Source organism: Oryctolagus cuniculus, chromosome 10, assembly GCF_964237555.1.
Source record: "Oryctolagus cuniculus chromosome 10, mOryCun1.1, whole genome shotgun sequence".
NCBI classification, from domain to species: Eukaryota; Metazoa; Chordata; class Mammalia; order Lagomorpha; family Leporidae; genus Oryctolagus; species Oryctolagus cuniculus.
In genome coordinates, this window is record NC_091441.1 from 56,749,390 (window position 1) to 56,772,284 (window position 22,895).

A 22,895-nucleotide genomic window follows, 5' to 3' on the forward strand; every position below is an offset into this window, starting at 1 on the left:
ATTATACACAGAAAGGGAAGAGATTTGGATAGTGCGCAGAAGGGTGCATGTCATGCAGGCTAGGCCTGATTGTCATATGGGCCAGCCAGGGCTGTCAAACCATGGATTATCTGGAGCTGTCAATCAGCGACCTGCACAGGTTGGCAGAGAGTTGTCCAACCACAGTTTGGCTGAATCTGTGAGACCTCAGTTCTTTCCCTAGCTACCTACATTCCCACAATAATAAGATGCACACACTTAATAGAAAATAAAGTTAATGCGTATAATCTGTGTCTCGCAGATAGAATTATTTAAATGTTTACTGTTGTTTGATGAGAAAGCAGTTTCAAATAATAGTTTAAATGCTGGGATGTGTAAATTTTTTTTTTTTTTAAAGATTATTTATTTGAAAGGCAGAGTTACAGAGAGAGAGGTCTTCCATCTGCTATTTTACTCCGCAAATGGCTGTAGTGCTTGGAGCTGAGCTGATCCGAGCCAGAAGCTTCTTCTGGGTCTCTCACCCAAGTGCCGGAGCCCAAGGACTTAGGGGCTATCTTCTGTTTCCCCAGGCCATAGCCTGGTTCGGAAGTGGAGCAGCTGGGACTCGAAACCGGGGCCTATAAGGGATGCTGGCACTGCAGGCAGCGACTTTACCCACTACAGCACAGTGACAGCCACTGAGTGTTTAATTCTTAAAACCAATATGGAAAACACATAAAGCTTATCTGAGTTTAAATACAGATTTGGTTTAGAAACTGGATGACACAAATGTGTCAAATTTTACTATTATGTTTCAACATCTGACATTTATGTAGTGTCATTTTCTTTCTTTTTTTTTTTTTTTTTTTAATTTTTATTTTTCTTTGACAGGCAGAGTGGACAGTGAGAGAGAGAGACAGAGAGAAAGGTCTTCCTTTGCCATTGGTTCACCCTCCAGTGGCCGCTGTGGCCGGCGCGCTGCGGCGCACCGCGCTGATCCGAAGCCAGGAGCCAGGTACTTATCCTGGTCTCCCATGGGGTGCAGGGCCCAAGTACTTGGGCCATCCTCCACTGCACTCCCTGGCCACAGCGGAGAGCTGGCCTGGAAGAGGGGCAACCGGGACAGAATCCGGGGCCCCGACCGGGACTAGAACCTGGTGTGCCGGTGCCGCAAGGCGGAGGGTTAGCCTAGTGAGCCGCGGCGCCGGCTGTTTTTTTTTTTTTTTTTGAAGTATTTCTATGCATGTTTTGCTATCCTGTTCTCATAATACATTCACAAAGAAGGAGAGACTGAGATGATATTTCAATATTTTCAAGAAGGGAACTAAAACACAAAATGATTGCCAGCCCGATGCAAGTAAAATTTTTCAAATTTACTTATTTGAGAAACTCTGGATGGAGAGAGGGAGAGCAAGCACCTATGAGTGAAATCTTCCACTTGCTGGCTCCCCAAAATATCAGCAAAGTCTGCATTCGAGGCAGGGGGAGGGCAGGAAGGCAATCAACTAGTAAAACATTTTTGATGGAAAATGAAACATTGTTATATCAGGGTAAATGTATACTATCAGTTGGCTGGTGCTAGTAAATGGTACTTGATTTTTCTTTTTTAAGAGATTTATTTATTTGAAAGGCAGACTTACAGAGAGAGAGAGAGAGAGTTAGAGTTCTTCCATCTGCTGGTTCACTCCCCAGATGGCTGCAATCGCCAGAGCTATGCTGATCCGAAGCCAGGGGCCAGGAGCTTCTTTTGGGTCTCCCATGAAGGTGCAAAGGGCTTGAGGACTTGGGCTGTCTTTTTTTTTTTTTTTGACAGGCAGAGTGGACAGTGAGAGAGAGACAGAGAGAAAGGTCTTCCTTTTCCGTTGGTTCACCCCCAAATGGTCGCTATGGCTGGCGCACTGCGCTGCTCCGAAGCCAGGAGCCAGGTGCTTCTCCTGGTCTCCCCTGCGGGTGCAGGGCCCAAAAACTGTGCCATCCTCTACTGCTCTCCCGGGCCACAGCAAAGATTCTTACAAAGGTCAGAGCAGAGAGCTGAATCTGAAGTGGAGTAGCTGGGATGCGAACTAGCACCTTTATGGGATGCCAGTATTGCAGACTGGAGCTTTAACCCGCTGACCCATGGCACCAGACCTCTTTTTTAAATTTAAGATACTGTATTTTTTTTTTCTTTGATGGTACTTGATTCTGAGTGTGAACTTTAGTGATTATACAAGGATATGCCATGTCATTTCATTAAAATGATTTAATCCTCCCCCCCATCAGATGGAATTACCATGTGGATTGACAAACCTTGGTAACACTTGTTACATGAATGCTACAGTTCAATGTATTCGTTCTGTGCCTGAACTCAAAGATGCCCTTAAAAGGTAAGACTGAAGGGAGGTGTTTGAGGTTCATATTTGATGAGTATTTACTTTTTAGCATCTTTATTTAGTTATGATTTGTTTATCATTCGTTTTAGTCTCTGAAAGTGTTTGGTGGTGGCTTTTTTCACAAGGCTGTGTACCCATTACCATAATTTTTATTTTGGAAACTTTTTCTTCCCCACTAAAAGAGACCTCATACTCATTGATATAATCACTCCTTATAGCCTTCCACCCATCTCTAACTCTAGGAAACCATTAATCTACATTCTGTCTTATAAATTTGCCCAAAAAGGGCATTTCTTATAAGTGGAATCATTCAATATATTTTGTGAATGGTTTCTTTTTTTTTTTTTTTTTTGACATGCAGAGTGGACAGTGAGAGAGAGAGACAGAGAGAAAGGTCTTCCTTTGCCGTTGGTTCACCCTCCAATGGCCACCACGGCTGGCGCGCTGCGGCCGGCGCACCGCGCTGATCCGATGGCAGGAGCCAGGAGCTTTTCCTGGTCTCCCATGGGGTGCAGGGCCCAAGCACTAGGGCCATCCTCCACTGCACTCCCTGGCCGCAGCAGAGAGCTGGCCTGGAAGAGGGGCAACCGGGACAGAATCCGGCGCCCCAACCGGGACTAGAACCCAGTGTGCTGGCACCGCTAGGCGGAGGATTAGCCTAGTGAGCCGCGGCGCCAGCCGTGAATGGTTTCTTTTACTTAGTATCATTTCCCTCCCTCTCCCCCCCTCCTCCTTCCTTCCTGATTTTATTTATTTGAGACATAGAGTTAGATAAAAAGGTCTTCCATTTTGCAAGGGCCCAACACCTTGGGCCATCTTGTGCTGCTTTCCCAGGCCATAGCAGAGAGTTGGATTGGAAGAAGAGCAGCTGGAACTAGAATTGGTGCCCACATGGGATGCCACTGCAGAGCTTTAGCCTACTATGCCACATTACCGGCCTCTTAGTATAACATTTTCAAGGTTCATTTCTATTGTAGCATGTGATAATTCTTTATTCTGTTTTTGTGAAGGAATAGTATTCCATGGTACTAATATGCTACATTTTGTTTATTCATTCAGTCTGTTGATGGTCATTTGAATTACTTCCATTTTCTGGCTGTTAGGAGCAGTGGAGCTATGAATGTCCACATTTATTTTACGTTTTTAAAGATTTATTTTATTTATTTGAAAGAGTTACAGAGGGGGCCGGCGCCGTGGCTCACTTGGTTAATCCTCCGCCTGTGGTGCACACCGGCATCCCATATGGGCGCTGGGTTCTAGTCCCGGTTGCTCCTCTTCCAGTCCGCCTCTCTGCTGTGGCCCGGGAGAGCAGTGGAGGATGGCCCAAGTGCTTAGGCTGCTGCACCCGCATGGGACACCAGGAGGAAGCACCTGGCTCCTGGCTGCGGATTGGCGCAGCGTGCCGGCCGTAGCGGCCGTTTGGGGAGTGAACCAACGGAAGGAAGACCTTTCTCTCTGTCTCTCTCGCTGTCTATAGCTCTACCTGTTTAAAAAAAAAAAAAGAGTTACAGAGAAAGAGAGGTTTTACATCCACTGGTTCGTTCCCCAAATGCCCAGTGATTGGAGCTGAGCAGATCTGAAGCTTAAGAGCCCGGAGCTTCACCTGGGTCTCCGATGTGGGTGTAGAGGCCCAAGGACTTGGGCCATCCTCTGCTGCTTGCCCAGGCGCAGTAGCAGGGAGCTGGCTTGGAAGTGGAGCTGCCGGGACTCAAGGGTGCCCATATGAGACGCTGACATTGGAGGCCAGGGCTTTAACTTGCTGTGCCACAGTAGTGGCCCATGTTTACACATTTTGTGTGGATGAATTATTTTCATTTCTTTTGATTATGTACCTAGCAATGGATTACTCAGTGAATTTATACCATGTTTAACATTTTAAGGAACTATCAAATTGTTTTTCAAAGTAACTGCACCATTTTATATTCTCACCAATGATGTAAGGACCTTCCAGTTTCTCACTTCTGTGCTGATACTTGTTTTTATTTGACTTTGATTATAGTCATCCTAGGCATGGGAAGTGATAATTCATTTTGTTTCTGATTTACATTCCCCTAGTAAATAATGAACATTTTTTCTTACGCTTATTAGCTATTTGTCTTTTAAATGTCTGTTCAAATCTCTTGCCTGTGTTTTAGTTGAATGTTTTAAACATGTATTTTGGATGCAAGATCCTTATAAGATAATTTTTTTTTTTTTCATTTTGTGAGTTGCCAGTTCACTTTGTTGATTATCTGTTTGGAGCACAAAAATTCAAAATTTTGATGTACTTAATTTTAGTTTTTTGTTTTGTCACCAGTACTTTTGGTATCTTATATAAGGAACCATTGTCTAATTCCAGATCATAGAAATTTACTGTTTTATTATTTTTTGAGAGTTGCATGTTTCTAGCTTTTATATTGAGGTCTGGTATCCATTTTCATTTAATTGTTATGTATGGCTGGAGATATGCGTTGTACCCCATTATTTTGCCTTTGGAGATCTAGTTCTGCTAAACCATGTGTCGAAGACTGTGCTTTCCCCGTTGAATTGACATTGCACTTCTGTTGAAAGGCAGTTGACCATATGTATTAGTTCATTTCTGGACTCTAGATTCTATTTCATTTAGAAATAGTGTCTATTATTATGCCAATGAACAGTAGTTTTAAAAAAGAAAGAAAACTGGTTTTCTAGGAGCCTGGAACTCAATCCAGCTCCCAAACACTCTGGCCTTCCTAGGAGCTAGGTTGGAAATGGAGCATCCAGGACTGGACCTGGCATATGTATGGGATACCAGTGTTGCAGGCAGTGGCTTACCTGCTGCACCACAGTGCCAGCCCTTGCTATATGTCTTTATGTGCAGATTCCTATATCAGTTTCTGAAAGTGAAGTTGCTGGGTTAATATGTTAGATTTAACACTTTTAGCTGTTTAGATATTGTTAATTATTATTCCAAAAGGTAGAAAAATATAAACATGACATCCTGTACATATTCCTCAAAGTTAATAGGGTAAAGTGCCCTTGATTACTGGTAAGATAGAACTTTGATTACGGATGACTTTATTGGTAATTTGTGTTTCTCTCATGTTAAGAGGTTCTAATCTACCTTTTTTTTTTTCTTTTTCTTTTTGACAGGCAGAGTGGACAGTGAGAGAGAGAGAGACAGAGAAAAAGGTCTTCCTTTACTGTTGGTTCACCCTCCAATGGCCGCAGTGGCCGGCGCGCTGTGGCTGGCACACCACGGTTGGCGCACCGTGCTGATCCGAAGCCAGGAGCCAGGTGCTTCTCCTGGTCTCCCATGCAGGTGCAGAGCCCAAGCACTTGGGCCATCCCCCACTGCACTCCCGGACCACAGCAGAGAGCTGGCCTGGAAGAGGGGCAACTGGGACAGAATCCGGCGCCCCGACCGGGACTGGAACCAGGTGTGCCGGTGCTGCAAGGCGGAGGATTAGCCTATTGAGCTGTGGCATCGGCCTACCTTTCTTTTTCTTAAGCACCATTTATTATATGGTCAATAATTTAATTAATTTGAAATGACAATTTAGTAAGCATTCTTAAATATTTTTAAAAATTTGTTTCTAGTGCCGGCGCCATGGCGCAGTAGGCTAATCTTCCGCCTGCGGTGCCGGCACACCGGGTTCCAGTCCCGGTCGGGGTGCCGGATTCTGTCCTGGTTGCCCCTCTTCCAGGCCAGCTCTCTGCTGTGGTCCGGGAGTGCAGTGGGGGATGGCCCAAGTGCTTGGGCCCTGCACCCGCATGGGAGACCAGGAAAAGCTCCTGGCTCTTGGCTTTGGATCAGCGCAGTGCGCCAGCCGCAGCGCGCTGGCCGTGGTGGCCATTGGAGGGTGAACCAACAGCAAAGGAAGACCTTTCTTTCTGTCTCTCTCTCTCTCTCACTGTCCACTCTGCCTGTCAAAAAAATTTTTTTTCTAGATTTTTTTTTTATGGAATCTTGTTTTTTTAAATTTTTAAAAAGATTTATTTATTTGAAAGAATTACAGAGATATATCGAGGTCTTCCATCTGCTGGTTCACTTCCCAAATGGCTGCAATGGCCGGAGATGAGCCTATTTGAAGCCAGGAGCCAGGACCGTCTTCCTGGTTTCTTATGTGGGTGCAGAAGCCCAAGGACTTGGGCCATCCTCTGCTGCTTTCCCAGGCGCATTAGCAGTGAGCTGGATTGGAAGTGGAGCAGCTGGGAATCGAACTGGTGCCCATATGGGATGCTGGTGCTGCAGGTGGGGGCTTTATCCCACTGTGCCACAGCACTGGCCCTTTGTTTTTTTTTTTTTTTTTTTCTTTTCAAGAATAAATAACAGTTTTTTTGAGAGGTAGAGTTCCTGACTTCTGGCTCCAGCCTGGCCTTGCTCAGGCTTGGCTTTCATAGGCATTTGGGGAGTGAACCAGCATGAGGGCCTAGCTGTGCCCCTCTGTCTGTGTTCCCTGTCTTTGTGTGTCTTGTCCATCTTTCTGCCCATCTCTCTGTCTGACTGTGCCCACTTTAACTCTGTTCTCCTTTCCGCCTTTGTGTTTGCCTCTCAAAATAAAAACAGTTTCCAAAATGCTGATCTAAGCTCAAGTGTTCAGCCTAGCTGTTAATATGTCCATGATGCTTGTCAGAGTAGCTGGGTTCCTTCTCTGACTTCACTTGCAGTTCCAGCTTCTAGCTGTCATGTACCCTGGTGGGGATGTAGCAGGTGAAGGCTCAAATACTGTGTTCCTACTGCACACATGCGAGATCAGGATTGAATTCTGAGCTCTTGGTTTTGGCCTTGCCCAACCCTGCCTGTTGGAGGCATTTGGAAAATAAACCAGGGGATGGGAGATCTCTGTCTTTGTACCTTGCAAACAAAAAGAGAAGTTTATTCTGGTTAAAAAATTTTGAAATGTTTCCAGTTTTTTATAATAAGCATTTTTCATAAACTTTTTGAAGAACCCATATTCTCATGAAAATAAGCGATCCATTTGGTCAGTTTTGATGTATGCAAATCATATGTAATCCATTTTTCTGTCAAGGTCTAGAACATTTTCATCATCCCAGAAAGTTCCTGGTGTCTTTTTGTAGTTAATCCTCATCCCCTTTACCCCGTTCATCAATTTCTGATTTCATGTTGATTTGCACATTCTGAAACTTAAATATAATTATATAGGACATGGTTTTTTTTGTTTATCTGAGCATAAAGTTTTTCAGGTATTTCTGAGATTGTGTTATTTTTTGTAATTATTGGATATTTTTATTTTGCACTGTATTTTCAGAAATTTTGTTAGGCATAGGGAACAAGAATTTAATGTAGGCTTCCTCCAAATTCCTTTTCCTTAGCCTTTTCTTTCTTTAAATTTTATTTGTTTAATTTTATTTGAAAGGCGGAAACAGATCTTCCATCTATTGGTTTACTCGCCAAATGCATGTAACAGTGAGAGTTTTGCCAGGCTAAAGCCAGGAGCTGGGAAATCAATGTGAATCCCCTATGTGGCTGATGGGAACCCAGCTACTTGAGCCATGACTGTTGTTTTCCTGCATGTTAGCAGGAACAGGAACTTGAACCCAGGCATTCCTGTATGGGACGTGGGCATTCCCAAGCAGTGTCTTAACTGCTACAAAACCCCTACCACAACCTCCTAACCCCTTTTAAAATGTAAATGATACCTAAAGGAGCAAGACCAGAAGAGAAAAATGGATAGGTGGGAACAACTCTGAGAAATTTGTGGTTGAGGATGTTATTTATAAGTCTGTTTTGCTGATTTCTTCACATTTGAGTTTCAGAATGAATTGCGTCCTATTTAATTCTGCCTTAATGTTCCTAGGTATGCAGGTGCCTTGAGAGCTTCAGGGGAAATGGCTTCAGCACAGTATATTACTGCAGGTCAGTATGATATACTAGTTTTGGCTAGTATTGGTGTTTAATTAATGTTATTTTTTTAATTCACAATCTGATAGAACCTTTTTCAGTATACGAATTGTATTATATAAAACATACTCATTAAGATTGGAGTACTGGGCTGGTGCCGTGGCTCACTTGGTTAATCCTCTGCCTGTGGCACCGGCATCCCATATGGGTGCCAGTTCTAGTCCCGATTGGTCCTCTTCCAGTCCAGCTCCCTGCTGTGGCCCGGGAGTGCAGTGGAGGATGGCCCAAGTGCTTGGGCCCCTGTCACCCACATGGGAGACCAGGAGGAAGCACCTGGCTCCTGGCTTCGGATCGGCGTAGCTCCAGCTGTAGCAGCCATTTGGGGGGGTGAACGAATGGAAGGAAGACCTTTCTCTCTCTCTCTCTCTTTCTCTCTCTCTCTCTCTCTCTTTCTCTGTCTCTCTCTCTCTGTCAAATAAAAAAAAAAGATTGGAGTACTTTTATACTCTATCTTATATAACTTGGAATAAAATAATTGAAAAATTACTGATAAAATAATCATAAATTATAAACCACATTATAAATCCAAATTATAAACCCATGATGGCTTTCCTTTTTGAAAAATAATCTTTGAGTTGTTTGGATTAAGTGATAGTATTGGCTTCAGGTTTTGTTACATAAATGTAATATATCTTTGAGGATGACTTTGAAGATAGCCAGAGACAGGTTTCATTATAGGTGATATGATCATTTTAAGAGTCTTAGTGTTAGTGTAAAGAAATGATGTAAATGAAGAGAAATACAAATTCTTAAAGGGTAGAATTAACTTGTTTCTTTATTACATGAGAACTATACTCCAGCCCAATTGTGGACATTTGCTTTATTGAGATATGTGACACAATTCATCTATTTGAAGTATGCAGTTAATTGTTTTTTAGTATGAGTATTTCGATTTGGGCAGTGTCACCACAGTAAATTTTATTAGAGTATTTTCATCACTCCAGAAAGCACCTCTCTAGCCTCCTTTTCTTCCCTTCCGATTAGACTGTTTGTTCTTTTCCCACTCTCAGTCCTCCCCAAACCTTTTTTTTTTTTTTTTTAATATTTATCTTATTTATTTGAAAGAGCTACAGAGAGAGGTAGAGACAGAGCGAGAGAGGTCTTCCATTTACTGATTCACTACCCAAATGGCCACAATGGCTGGAGCTGAGCTGATCTGAAGCCAGGAGCCAGGAGATTCTTCCAAGTCTCCCACGTAGGTACAGGGGCCCAGAGACTTGGGCCATCTTCTACTGCTTTCTCAGGCCATAACAGGGAGCTGGATTGGAAGTGGAGCAGCTGAGAATTGAACTGGTGCTCACATGGGATGCCGGTGCTGCAGGACGGGACTTTAACCCGCTGCACCACAGCACTGACCCTCCCCAAACTCTTAACCTGCTTTCTGTCTCTGTGGCTTTGCCTGTTCTTGATCTTGGATTAAAATGAAATTAGACAATATATGAACTCTTGTGGCTTCTTGGCGTAATGTTTTTAAGATTCATCCACATTGTCCAATGTACCAGTACTTTCCAGGCTATTATTGCTAAACAGGCTTCCATTGTGTGGACATACCACATTTCATTTATTCATTTATCACTGATGGACGTTTTAGTGTTTCTGCTTTTTGACTTCTAAATGTCAACACTGATGTATAAGTCCTTTTGTGACTTACAGTTTCCTTTCTTTTGGGTATATATCTAGGAGTGGAATTGCTGGTAATTTTACATTTCATATTTTAAGGGACTGTCAGCCTGCTTTCTAAAGGGGTTCACACCATGTTACATCCCCTCCAGCAGTGTATTAGGGTTCTGATTTCTCCATATCCTTGCTAACAGGATTTTACGTCTTTTTGAGTATAACCACTGTGAGGAAGTGAAATGCTATCTCATTGTGGTAAACTGTCGAGTTCTAGTACAATAAGTGGTAATTTCTTTGCATTATTTGAAGGTAGATCTTTTGCTCCTGAAAATACGTTGATTTCATTTGAAGTGTTTAAGATGCAATTGTGATCACATGTATCTAGGTTATTTGATAGCTTGTGTCTGAGTGATTCAGAATTTGAGAAACTTCAGCATCATAGAGCGGAGAGTTATACTGTTGGTGAGCTAAACAATACTGTTCTTTACACTTTCACTTTTTGACTTTTTAGCTTTTTTTAAAGTGAATTTATAGGACAATTGCAAGAAATCATCCAACTTTTTGTAACATTTAATTTCTCAGTTTTCTGTATTGCATATAATTTTTTTTCTGAACCGTTTGGAATAACATGCCAGGCATCATGTGTTTTATTCAATGTATCATAAGAATAAGGACATCTAGGGGCCAGCACTGTGGCATAGTAGGCTGAGCTTCCACCTGTGGCATCCACATCCTGTATGGCACTGATTCCAGTCCCAACTGCTTCTCTTCTAGTCCAGCTCTCTGCTAAGGCCTGGGAAAGCAGTAGATGATGGCCCAAGTGCTTGGGCCCCCACATCTGCGTGGGAGACCCAGAAGAAGCTCCTGGCTTCAGATCGGCCTGGCCGTTTGGGAAGTGAACCAATGAATGGAAGACCTGTTTGTCTCTCCTTCTCTCTGTCTGTAACTGTATCTCTCAAGTAAATAAAATCTTAAAAAGGACATCTGGAACCACAAGACATTTACCAGTTTGCAAAATTCGGAAGTTTAACATTATTAGTTTTGCTTAGTACTGTGACATACATTTATTTATTTATTTATTTATTTATTTATTCATTCATTCATTCATTCAAAAGGCAGAGCTAGGAAGAGATGGAGAGAGAGTGAGCATCTTTGTTTTCGTTGGTTTACTCCCCTACACAGCTGCAATGGCCAGGGTTGGTCCTGTAGGAGCCAGGAGCTTCTTGGGAGTCTCCCATGGCAGGGACACAAGCATTTGGCCCATCTTCCACTGATTTTCCCAGGCCAGTTATGCAGGGAGTTGGATTGGAAGTGGAGTAGCTGGACACAAACCAGTGCTCATGTGGGATATTTGCGTTATAGGCAGCAACTGTATGTTGTGCTGTAACGCCGGTCTCTGACATATAGACTTCATTCACATTTTGCCAGTTGTCTCAATATTTTTTTTTTTTTTTTTATTGACAGGCAGAGTGGACAGTGAGAGAGAGAGACAGAGAGAAAGGTCTTCCTTTTGCCGTTGGTTCACCCTCCAGTGGCCGCCGCGGCCAGCGCGCTGCGGCTGGTGCACCGCGCTGATCCGAGGCCAGGAGCCAGGTGCTTCTCCTGGTCTCCCATGGGGTGCAGGGCCCAAGCACCTGGGCCATCCTCCACTGCACTCCCTGGCCACAGCAGAGAGCTGGCCTGGAAGAGGGGCAACTGGGACAGAATCCGGCGCCCTGACCGGGACTAGAACCCGGTGTGCCGGTGCCGCAAGGTGAAGGATTAGCCTACTGAGCCGTGGCGCCGGCCTCAGTTGTCCCAATATTGCCTGTTAACAAGTATTTTTTTTTTTTTCCTGCTGTAGGGTTCAATTTAGAATCACACATTGTATTTACTTATCTTGAATCATTTGTCTCTATCTAGATTATATGTCTTCACCTTTTTCATTTGAAAGAATAAAACACTTTGACAATGCTCTGTTGATGGTTTATACTAAATCTTAAATTGTCTTTATTTTACTTATTTATTTTTAAAGATTTATTTATTTGAAAGAGTTAGAGAGGTAGAGATAGAGATCTTCCATCCGCTAGTTCACTCCCCAAATGGCCTCAACAGCCAGAGCTGTGCCGATCTGAAGCCAGGAGTCAGGAGCTTCTTCTGGGTCTCCTACACAGGTGCAGGGGCCCAAGGACTTGGGCCATTTTCTACTGCTTTCCCAGGCCCTAGCAGAGAGCTGGATCAGAAGTGGAGCAGCCTGGTTTTGAACCGGCGTCTGTATGGGATGCTGGCGCTTCAGGCCAGGGCATTAGCCCGCTGAGCCACAGCGCTGGTCCCGAATTGGGTTTATTTTTTGAGTCGGGTGTACTTTAATACAGTATGAAAATTTCTGTTATTTAATGAATAACTAGCTTGGTGCCGATGCCCAAATTTCAGCCTTTTCTCCAAGTTGGGTTTAGATGTTTTATTCAGGAACGTTTTATTGAATCCTTGCTTTGTGCTGAGATGCTGTCGTATTTGCTGATTATTTAGTCTGTTATCAATGATAAATGACAATTCGTATTTTAGCTGTTAAGGTAAGTTAGATGAACACATTGTTGTTCATGAAGTAAGGGCAAACTGTGATGGCTCAGAAGTCAGCAGACAGCAGAGGAAGACACTTTTGAACTCCAAGAGCACAGCTGAGCCCATGACCATATTTGTGCTGGTAGGAGATAAGCAGAGGAAAGGTTTTGAAGAAGGCAAATTAGGTGAAGTTCCTTGCTGTTTGGTATGGTAGAATCAGGAAGTATGTTTAAGGAGTCAGGTTTCAATATCCAGGACTTTAGTACATGAGTATCCACAAAGAGATGTTGGGTGTGGTGACCTGAGGACCTGAACCTGGCAGAGTGGCAGAGCAGTGACATCGTGCCTATTTGATCCCTAGGTGGGAGTTATGTGCTCTCTGTATTAATACAACCTCGTTCGGGAAGACAAGAAAGAGAGGCGGGTCTGAGGTTTTTATAGCTACTGATTGTATTGTAATACCCTTTGGTGAGTTCTTTAAAACTTAAAATTTTTTTGTTCTTGTTTTTTGGTGGTCCAACAATTGTGAAAAGATAGATAAACTTTAAATAGTTAAGTAAGACGTTTTTTTGTATTAGGAATTGTCAGTAGCATGCATAAAATATATCACTGTTTTACTAACAGAATGTTTGCTTTGTTTTTAAGCCCTTAGAGATTTGTTTGATTCCATGGATAAAACTTCATCTAGTATTCCACCTATTATTCTACTGCAGTTTTTGCACATGGCTTTCCCACAGTTTGCGGAGAAGGGTGAACAAGGACAGTATCTTCAACAGGTAATCAGGACAAGGTCTTTTCATTCTGCAAACATAAACTTAGATTTCCTACACTCATAATACTTTCTGGGATGTATTTAAAAATGCTAGTATGAGTCTGTTTTGGCTCACATCACCATCTGGTTTCTGCTCCCTCTGCAGTGTTTCTCCTCATGGCCCCAGTGTCCTTTTTAATATATAATAGTAAGATTATGTTGGTCCCCAGTTCATTTCTACACTAGTCCTAAATCCTCTGGCTCCTGGATGCTTCTCTGAGCTTGTCCCAGATCTCTTCCCTTGCTCACGTTTGTCTAGCCACCTGGTTTCCTTTTCCTTACGTCCTTGAAGTACCTTCTTATTGAAGGGTCTTTGTTCTTGTTCTTTTGGCTGTTAGGTACATGCTTCCTTCAGGTCTCCTGACTCCGCGGCTTTCTCTGATTACTTTATTGAAATAGCACATTTTGTTTTCCCCTGGTCACCTGCTCCCATAACATTTTTTTTCTTCATGGTCTTTTTCACTATCTGAACTTAGAGAATTTTTCCTGTTTTTCACCACTATGTATTCTAGCAGTGTTTGGCACAAGTAGGAGCTCAGTAAATAGCTGTTCAGTGAATGAATAAACTCTTGTGGAATTCTTTATTTTTTTTGAAGATCATGTAATTCCTAATTTAGCATTTTTTATTTTGAGTGCTGCACATTTTTTAAAATCTTTATTTGAAAGGCAGAGAGTTACAGAGAGGCAGAGTCTCAGAGAGAGAGAGAGAGAGAGAAAGAGAGAGAGAAAGAGAAGTCTTCCATTCACTGGTTTACTCCCAAATGGCCGCTGCAGTCAGAGCTGGGGTTGTTGGAAGCCAGGAGCCTCCTCCAGGTTTTCCATGTGGGTTCAGGGGCCCAAGGACTTTGGCAGTCTTCTCCTGCTTTCCCAGACCATAAGCAGAGAGCTGGATTGGAAATGGAACAGCCAGGACTCAAACTGGTGGTCATATAGTAGGTGGTGGTTTTATCCACTATGCCACAGTGCTGGCTCCTAGCTTAATGTGTTTTAAAAAGAAAGCTTTCTCCCCCAAGGTAGCAACAGTTTTAGAAGGATTTTATAACTTAGTATGTCATTTTAAAAATTCTAGGATGCTAATGAATGTTGGATACAGATGATGCGAGTGTTGCAACAGAAATTGGAAGCCATAGAGGATGATTCTGTTAAAGAGGTAATTGAAGTTAATTTGTAATTATAAACTTTTGTTATACATTTTTGTTTTTATTTGCCCAAAAGTTTGAAATAATTTCATCTTAATAAGTGTGTTTGAATACTTTGGGTACTTAATTTATAGTCAGATTTGAGTGCTTGATTTGACATTTGAATTTAATGTATTATTTATTAAGCTTAATCTCAGGTGTTTTAGAGCACCTGTTATCTTTGATAGTGTTTTTTGAATTTCAAAAGGATTTTACACATAGGGAATATATTAAAAACAAAAACCTTATGTATTACTACACTAGGTTGTGGGGAAGGAAATAGGCATTAATATCTATATAAAGTAAAATTGAAATTTTTGTTTCATTTTAATTTTTTACAGACAGATTCATCTGCAGCAGCAGTGGCACCTTCTAAAAAGAAAAGTTTAATTGATCAGTTCTTTGGTGTTGAGTTTGAAACTACGTATCCTTATGAGCCAAGATTTGTGTGGACTGTATTCATAACTTATTAGAAGTAAATTGGTATAGAGTAGTTGGCTCTTTGACATGATTGTAGTGGGTGGGGTAGAATTAAAATTCCTCAGAAGTTTTCATGCCTGTAAAAGTATAATAATAGAAATGAAGAATTTAGAAAAATACACCCATTGGAATGCTCTTGAGGTTTACTAATATGTATACTTTAAGGATATTCATTATATTTTCCTAAGAACATCTTTAGCAGAGTTTACCTCATTAATTCCACTTTCTAGAAATACTTGGTTATATGAAAAATATGTCAACTTATGTATGAGATTAAACCAATTCATCAGATATGATCATACTAATTTCCAAGTCATGGGTAGAAACTTAGAAAGGATTTCTGTTCATTTATCTTTGGATTATTAAGCCCTTTTACAGACCATTCTAAATACCAAGTTACATTTGTTTAGAGTTCATTACAGTTTGTCTTTGACATATATTCATTAGTCATTGTCCAGAGTTGTTGGTGAGCAAGTGAGCATTCTTAATTATGTTGAAATGAATGCATTCATACCAAAATGTTTTAAATATCAGTGAAACTTAGTTTTAATGCCACTAGGATAATTTATTATATTCAGGATTTTATGACAAATTTAATACTTGTTGGCATGTTCCTTATCTTATTTGTAAAGCATGAAATGTACAGAATCTGAAGAAGAAGAAGTCACCAAAGGAAAGGAAAATCAGCTTCAGCTTAGCTGTTTTATCAATCAAGAAGTCAAGTATCTTTTTACAGGACTTAAGTTGGTAAGGACTATTAGTTGACTCTCATTACATGTGGATTCTATATGAAGACACCTGCTTGCTGAAACTTACTTGGAACCTTAAAGCCCCTACTTCTGGTTTAATGGTTGTTTTCATACATACACAGAGTTATACAACTTTGAGTTGCCTGACACAGCCAGTCCCAGCTGAGGTCAAACAAGGAAAGCAGTACTTTGCCTTTTTGTTTCAGTTCTCTTAGTGTAAACAAGTGTCTTTTTTTGCAGTGATTTCAGTGCCCTTTTTTCTGCCTTATTCTTTGTGCCTTTTGATGGTGATGTTGCTGTTTAAATTGGCCTGCAAGCATAGTGGTGAAGTCCTATCCATTATTCTGAAGTACAGGGGATAAGTTAAGTTGCTTTGGCAATGAGTTGAAAGTTATATATGGTATAATGTATTTTTAAGACAAAAACACTGGCCGGCGCCGCGGCTCACTAGGCTAATCCTCCGCCTAGCGGCGCCGGCACACCGGGTTCTAGTCCCGGTTGGGGCGCCGGATTCTGTCCCGGTTGCCCCTCTTCCAGGCCAGCTCTCTGCTGTGGCCAGGGAGTGCAGTGGAGGATGGCCCAGGTGCTTGGGCCCTGCACCCCATGGGAGACCAGGAAAAGCACCTGGCTCCTGGCTCCTGCCATCGGATCAGCGCGGTGCGCTGGCCGCAGCGCGCCAGCCGCGGCGGCCATTGGAGGGTGAACCAACGGCAAAAGGAAGACCTTTCTCTCTGTCTCTCTCTCTCACTGTCCACTCTGCCTGTCAAAAAAAAAAAAAAAAAAAAAAAGACAAAAACACTCACAGGGCCCAGGGTTTGATCTAGCTTTAAACCACCAGTTAGGAGACCCTTATCAAAGTGCCTGGCTCCAGCTTACTGCTAACACAGACCCTGAGAGGCAACAGTGGAGTCCTTTATAATTGGGTTCCTGCCACCCACATGGGGACCCTGGATTGAGTTCCCTCTTGTGGCTTCACTCCTTAGCCCCACCTGAGCATTTGAGGAGTGAACCAGGAAATAGGGGAATGCTGTTTTTCTCTCCGCAGGAATTGAAAAGCAAAATGAAAAGCACTATTAAAAAAAAAAAAAAAAAAAAAAGAAAACCACACACATGAAACAAGGTTGTGTATTGATTGGTCAGTGAACATACTGTGAACAGAGGCTCATGGGAACGTTACCTCCCTTTTCGCTGGGAGCACTAGTTTAGTATTTACAAATTCAGTGCTCATGATGACATTGCATAACATAATTACTGTGACTAACAAGAATCAGCTGTATATTCACAAGTCAAACTTCAACTTTGTGTTTCATAGAAAAAAAATCATTATTAACTAGATATACTAACGGATTCTGGTATAATCTGAATCAGTGTGGGTGTTCCTGTGTTAATGCTGTTAAGTGATAGTGCCCAGTGCCTTTTGATAATGCCTTGCTCTACTTTGGCACATTCAATAAGTGAGAAAGAGCATATTTAATTTTCCTTAGGGTTAGTTGTTTCCATGGGCCCTGTAACGTACTTGGAGTATTAACTTTAAGGAAAGTTACTGAAACTGTCTAGCTTCTGTTTTCCTTTCTTCCTTCTCTTCTCTCTTCTCTCTCTCTTTCCTTCCCTCCTTCCCTCCTTCCCTCCCTCCCTCCCTTCCTCCCTTCCTTCCTTCCTTCCTCCCTTCCTCCCTTCCTCCCTTCCCTCCTCCCTTCTTCCCTTCCTCCGCTTCCCTCCCCTTCCCTCCCCTTCCCTCCCCTTCCCTCCCCTTCCCTCCCCTACTGTAGTTTGGGAAAAAAATGGAAAGGTAGTCTTGGTAGTGAAGAATATACAGTGGCTATAGGCTTTCCCACAGCCTTTAGATCAAGAGAACTTTTCTGTATTATGCCTTTTCTTATTTTTTCATTTTTATTTTTTTAAAGATGTATATTTATTTGAAAGTTGAGTTACAGAGAGAGGAGAGTCAGAGAAAGATACTCCATCCTGTGGTTCACTCCCCAGATGGCCACAATGGCTGCAGCTGGGCCAGGCTGAAGCCAGGAGCTTCATCTGTGTATGTTACGTGGGTGTCAGGGGCCCAAGCACTTGGACCATCTTTCACTGCTTTTCCAGGCTATTAGCAGACAGCTAGACTGGAAGTGGAGCAATAGGGACACAAACTGGTGCCCATATGGGATGCCAGCACTGCAGGCGGAGGTTTAGCCTACTATGTGACAGTGCTGGCCCTTCTTACTTTCTTTTGATTTTCCTCTAATATAAATATATCTGATAATCCATAGAATAATGAAGGAAGGCTTTGTTATATAAAATACAGTATAAATTCTTTAAATTTGGATTATAACTAATAAACTTCAAACATTTATACTCAGATGAGTTCATACTAATGTAATTTATTTGGTTCCTTATAATAATTGAACAGTATTTAAGAGCTAGTGCTGTGGTGTATTGGGTTAAACTGACACCTGTAGTACTGGCATCCCATATGGGTGGTGGTTCGGGTCCTAGCTGCTCTGCTTTGGGTCTAGCTCCCTGCCTTAGAAAGCAGCAGATGATGTCCCAACTCCTTGGGCCTCTGTATCTACAGAGAAGACCTGGATGGAGCTCCAGGCTCCTGGCTCCTGTAACCATTTGGGGAGTGAACTAGTGGATGAAAGAGATATTCTCTGTCTCTCTGTCTCTGTCTCTCCTCTCTGTAACTCTTTCAAATGAATAAATGAATCTTTTAAACAATATCTAAAAGCCTTTCTATATTTTCTTCATTTCAAATTCTTGATGGTATAATTCCACATACATACTGTATGTTACCTACTAAGTAGTCATATGTTTTAAAAGAATTAGCTATGATTCTGTATTGCAGAAAAAAATTTAAAGCTAACATTTGGTCATCTTTTATATGTTCTTTTTTCAGCGACTTCAGGAAGAAATCACTAAACAGTCTCCAACATTGCAAAGAAATGCTTTGTACATCAAATCTGTAAGTTGTGCAATTCCTTTTGAATTTGAATTGAATTTTGTTGGAAAATTTCTAGCTAATTCATTTTATCCAGCTTTTGTTTTTGTCTTTCAGGAATTAAAAATGTGTTTGATAATTGGATGTAAAGAATTTCTTTTTTTTTCTCTTAGTCCAAGATCAGCAGGCTTCCTGCTTACTTGACTATTCAGATGGTTCGATTTTTTTATAAAGAAAAGGAATCTGTGAATGCCAAAGTTCTTAAGGTTAGTGACAAACCTTAATTTGTATATAAAATACAATTCTTTGAAGGCAATTCCTTACTTGTAATTATTTTCTTTAATTTCTTCAGGGTATTTAATCTTTGAAACATTTAGTGGAATTATTGACATTAGAAAAGTGTCCTAAATAAGAGTATATATTGAAACTATTTGATATTTATTTATTTGAGAGGCAGAGAGACAGAAAGCTAGCTCTTATCTGCTGGTTCGCTCCCCAAAAATGTGCACCATTTGGGGCTGAGTTGAGCAGGGTCTAGGAGTCAGGTACTCATCCAGGTCTCCCATGTGTATGTGAACCATCAGTGCTGCTTCCTGAGGTTTGTATTAGTAGGGAGCTGGAATCAGAATCTGGAGCTGGACTTCAAACTGAGGTACTCTAACATGGGATTTTTTTTTTTTCTACAAAGATCTGAATCCTGAGACTGACCAACAGATTGTTTGACCTACCTATATACCTTTCTCTTTCTCTTTCCCTGCTTTATTTATTCGAGAGGCAGAGTTAGAGAGAGGGAGAGGCAGAGACAAAAAGATCTTCGATCTACTGGTTCACTCACCAAGTGACCACAATGGTCAGGGCTGTGTGAGGCCGAAGCTAAGAGCCAACAACTCTATCCAGGTCTCCCACATTGATGACAGGGTCCCAAGCACTTGGACCATCTTCCACTGATTTCCCAGGCCATTTGTAGGGAGCGGGGTCAGAATTGAACCAGCTGGGATTGAACTGGTGCCAGTATGGGGTGTTAGTATCACAGGCTGTGGTTCAACCTATTATGCTATAATGTATAGCCACAATTTTTATTTTTTTTAAGGACATATTTATTTGAAAGGCAGAGCAAGAGGGAGAGGGGGAGAGACAGATCTTCCATCCATGGGTTCATTCCCCAAATGGCAACAGTGGCCAAGGCTGGGCTAGGTCAAAGCCAGGAGCCTAGAACTCCATCGGGGTCTCCCATGTGGGTGGCAAGAACCCCAAGTACTTGGGCCATCTTCCTGTGCTTTCCCAGGCATAGTGGGGAGATGGATTGGAAGGTGAGCAACCTGGACTTGAACCAGCACTCCATTATGGGATACTGACATTTCAAGGGGTAGTTTAACCTGCTTTGTCAAAATGCCAACCCTCTAGAATTTTATTTCAAATGTTAAAAAATTTGTAAATTAAATCCTGTTGTGGATATCCATTTTTTCACAGCAACTGGTGTAATATTTCTAAAACACTTCTTTTTGTATGTTTTTATAACTCCTCTGTGGTCACTTTTGTGGGTTACATTAAGCAGTAGAAAACCCATTTAAAAGGTTTTTTACCTTAAAAAAGCTGATGCTTATTTTTAAGGATTTTCTGATTTTTAAATTTTTTAAAGCACAAATTTCCAAGTGATTTTCAGAGATTTTATTTTCCTTTTATTTGAATTATCAGTGCATTATGTTGACAGTGTCATAGGTAAATAACTACCTTTTAATTCTTTTCACAAATTTCTTTTCATTCTGGCTTATTCATAGGATGTCAAATTTCCTCTTATGTTGGATGTGTATGAATTATGTACACCAGAACTTCAAGAGAAAATGGTCTCTTTTCGATCAAAATTCAAGGATATAGAAGATAAAAAAGTGAATCAACAGCCAAATGCAGTAGGTTTTTATTGTTGATTTTCTAATTTTAATATTTTAATCTTCAGTCAAGACTTAGCAGTTACATTGTATTAATCTATCAGTAAAAATGGATGAATCTGTATTTCAATGAGCAGATATACACATCTTAAACGTAAAGGTGTATTTTAGCCTACAGGAAACAGTAAATGAGTCTCTGATGGTGAATAACCTTAGTGCTTTCTTTTTCCCCATGATCTTCAGCTTATATTCCTTTTGTATTTATTTGCTAAAACAGTTCACATAAAATCTTACCCAGTGTGTTCAGCACATGTTTTTATTTTCTTTGCGAGGCATGAAATCAGTGCCATCTTTCGGTGGAATTGGTGGTACAGAATGTTGACTTGTTTATGCCCACTGCGCCCACTAAGCCACATCCTTTAAAAGGTGCTGCTGGCATTTCAATGGCTGCCAAAATCATAACTGTAGCAGTTTTATATTTAAGTTCAGATAAGGTATGATTAAATTATATGTTGAATTTTTTTTTCTTCAGAATGAAAAAGAGATTCCAGGTGACTACAAGTATTTCAGGTTTTCAAATTACAATTCTGCAGGTCATCATTTGCATGTATGTTACAAATAATATACAAAAATTTATGTTGAGAATATAGAATCACATGTGGTTTTAAGAGATTACAGAGATCCTGATCACTTTTTATCCAGTTTCCCCCAAGTGGTAACATCTTGCAAAAGGATAATTCCTTTTTTTTTTTTTAAAGATTCATTTCTTTCTTTATTTTTGAAAGGCAGAGATAGGAGAGAGAGAGAGCATGCACGAGTGAGTAAGCACTTCCATCTGCTGGTTGACTCCCTCACGGCCTGGGCCAGACCCAAGCCAGGAGCTAGAAGCTTCTTTTGGGTCTCCCATATGGGTATGGAGTCCCAGGGGCTTGGGCCATCTTCTGCTGATTACCCAGATACATTAGCAGGGAGCTGGACTGGAAGTAGAGCAGCCAAGACTCAAACCAGTGCCCATATGGGATGTTGGCACAGCGTTGGCCCCACAAAAGAGTAATTCAGTATTGCAACCAGCATATTGACATTTTTGTAGTCAAGATAGAGTACATTGTCATCTCCACAAAGAGCCACATAATTTCCCTTTGAGGCCGTAGATTCACTTCTCTCTTGCCCTACCCCTTCTTTTACTCCCAGCCATCACTAATCTGTTTTCCATTTCTTTAATTTTGTCATTTTAAGGAGCTCATATAAATGAAATAAAATACTTTTTAGGGATTGACTTTTGTCACTCTGCATAATATCTGGATATTCATCCAAATTCTTATGGAGCTCGGTAGTTCATTCATTTTCATTGCTAATTAGTATTCCCTGGTAAATATATACCAACTTCGCTTAACTATTCTCCTATTGCAAGACCTCTAGACTTTTTCCAGCATTTGTCTATTATGAATAAAGCTGCCTTAGACATTTGTGTACTGGTTTTGATATAAATATTTATTTCATTTCTTTGGAACAAATGCCCAGGGGTGCGGTTGCTTAGGTTGCATGTTTAGTTTTTCAAGAAACTCTCAAATGTTACTTAGAAAGGCTGTGCCATCCGTTGTACATTCCAATCAGCAGCATGTGACTGATGTGGTTTCTTTGCATTTTGCCCAACATTTGCTGATGTGTTTAGTTTTTATTTTAGCCATTGATAGGTTTGTAGTAATAACTGATTGTGTTTTTGATGTGCAGTTCCCTAGTGGCTGTTGGTGTTCAGCGTGTCTTTTTTTTTTTTTTTTTTTCCTGGTCAAACACTTTATTTAATGTGCTTAATAAAAACCTACATTTTCAGACCACAGTATGTTAGTACATTCAACAAAAATTTATATTATCTTACTACTTTGAATTTGCAGAATAGTAATACAGATACATTTTGATTACGTGGTTGAAATACCCTTCCCTGGTTACTCCTCATAGACATCACAAATCCCTTCAAATAATATAAGCAAAGTAACTTTGCCCTGAAGTAAGCCTAGGAACTTCATTCCATTCTTTCAGGACTTGTACTTCTGTGTGAATCATCTGTATTTCCTCTTTAGAGAAATGTCTCTACTTTGTTTTTGACAAAATAAGTTTGTGTTTTTGCAGAATTTTTCCATTTCCATTAGGTTTTAAGATTTAGTTTAATTTATTTGAAAGCCAAAGTGAGAGAGAGGGAGAGACAGAGAAAGAGATCTTCCAATTGCTGGTTTACTTCCCAGATGATTGCAATAGCCAGGACTGGACCAGGCCAAAGCTAGGAGCCAGGAACTTTGTCCAGGTCTCACATGTGGGTGGCAGGGACCCAAGCACTTGGGCCATCTTCCATTGCTTTCCCTAGCATGTTAGCAGGAATCTGGATTGGAAGCAGAGCAGCCGGGACTCGAACCGGCACTTAGACATTGAGGATGCTGTGGCTTAATCTGTGCCACAGTGCTGGCCCATGCGTTTCAGAATTGTGTGTGGAGT

General features: G+C 41.2%; 1 protein-coding gene across 1 annotated transcript in view; it reads left to right on the forward strand.

The window, feature by feature from the left end:
- USP14 (ubiquitin specific peptidase 14) overlaps positions 1 to 22,895 on the forward strand; it is a 53,509-nt gene that overhangs the window by 19,004 nt on the left and 11,610 nt on the right. The window contains 9 exon segments of the mRNA NM_001082257.1: positions 2,221 to 2,324; positions 8,111 to 8,169; positions 13,018 to 13,148; positions 14,253 to 14,333; positions 14,703 to 14,785; positions 15,474 to 15,588; positions 18,481 to 18,546; positions 18,696 to 18,788; positions 20,301 to 20,429. Coding sequence (NP_001075726.1) covers positions 2,221 to 2,324; positions 8,111 to 8,169; positions 13,018 to 13,148; positions 14,253 to 14,333; positions 14,703 to 14,785; positions 15,474 to 15,588; positions 18,481 to 18,546; positions 18,696 to 18,788; positions 20,301 to 20,429 — 861 coding nt within the window.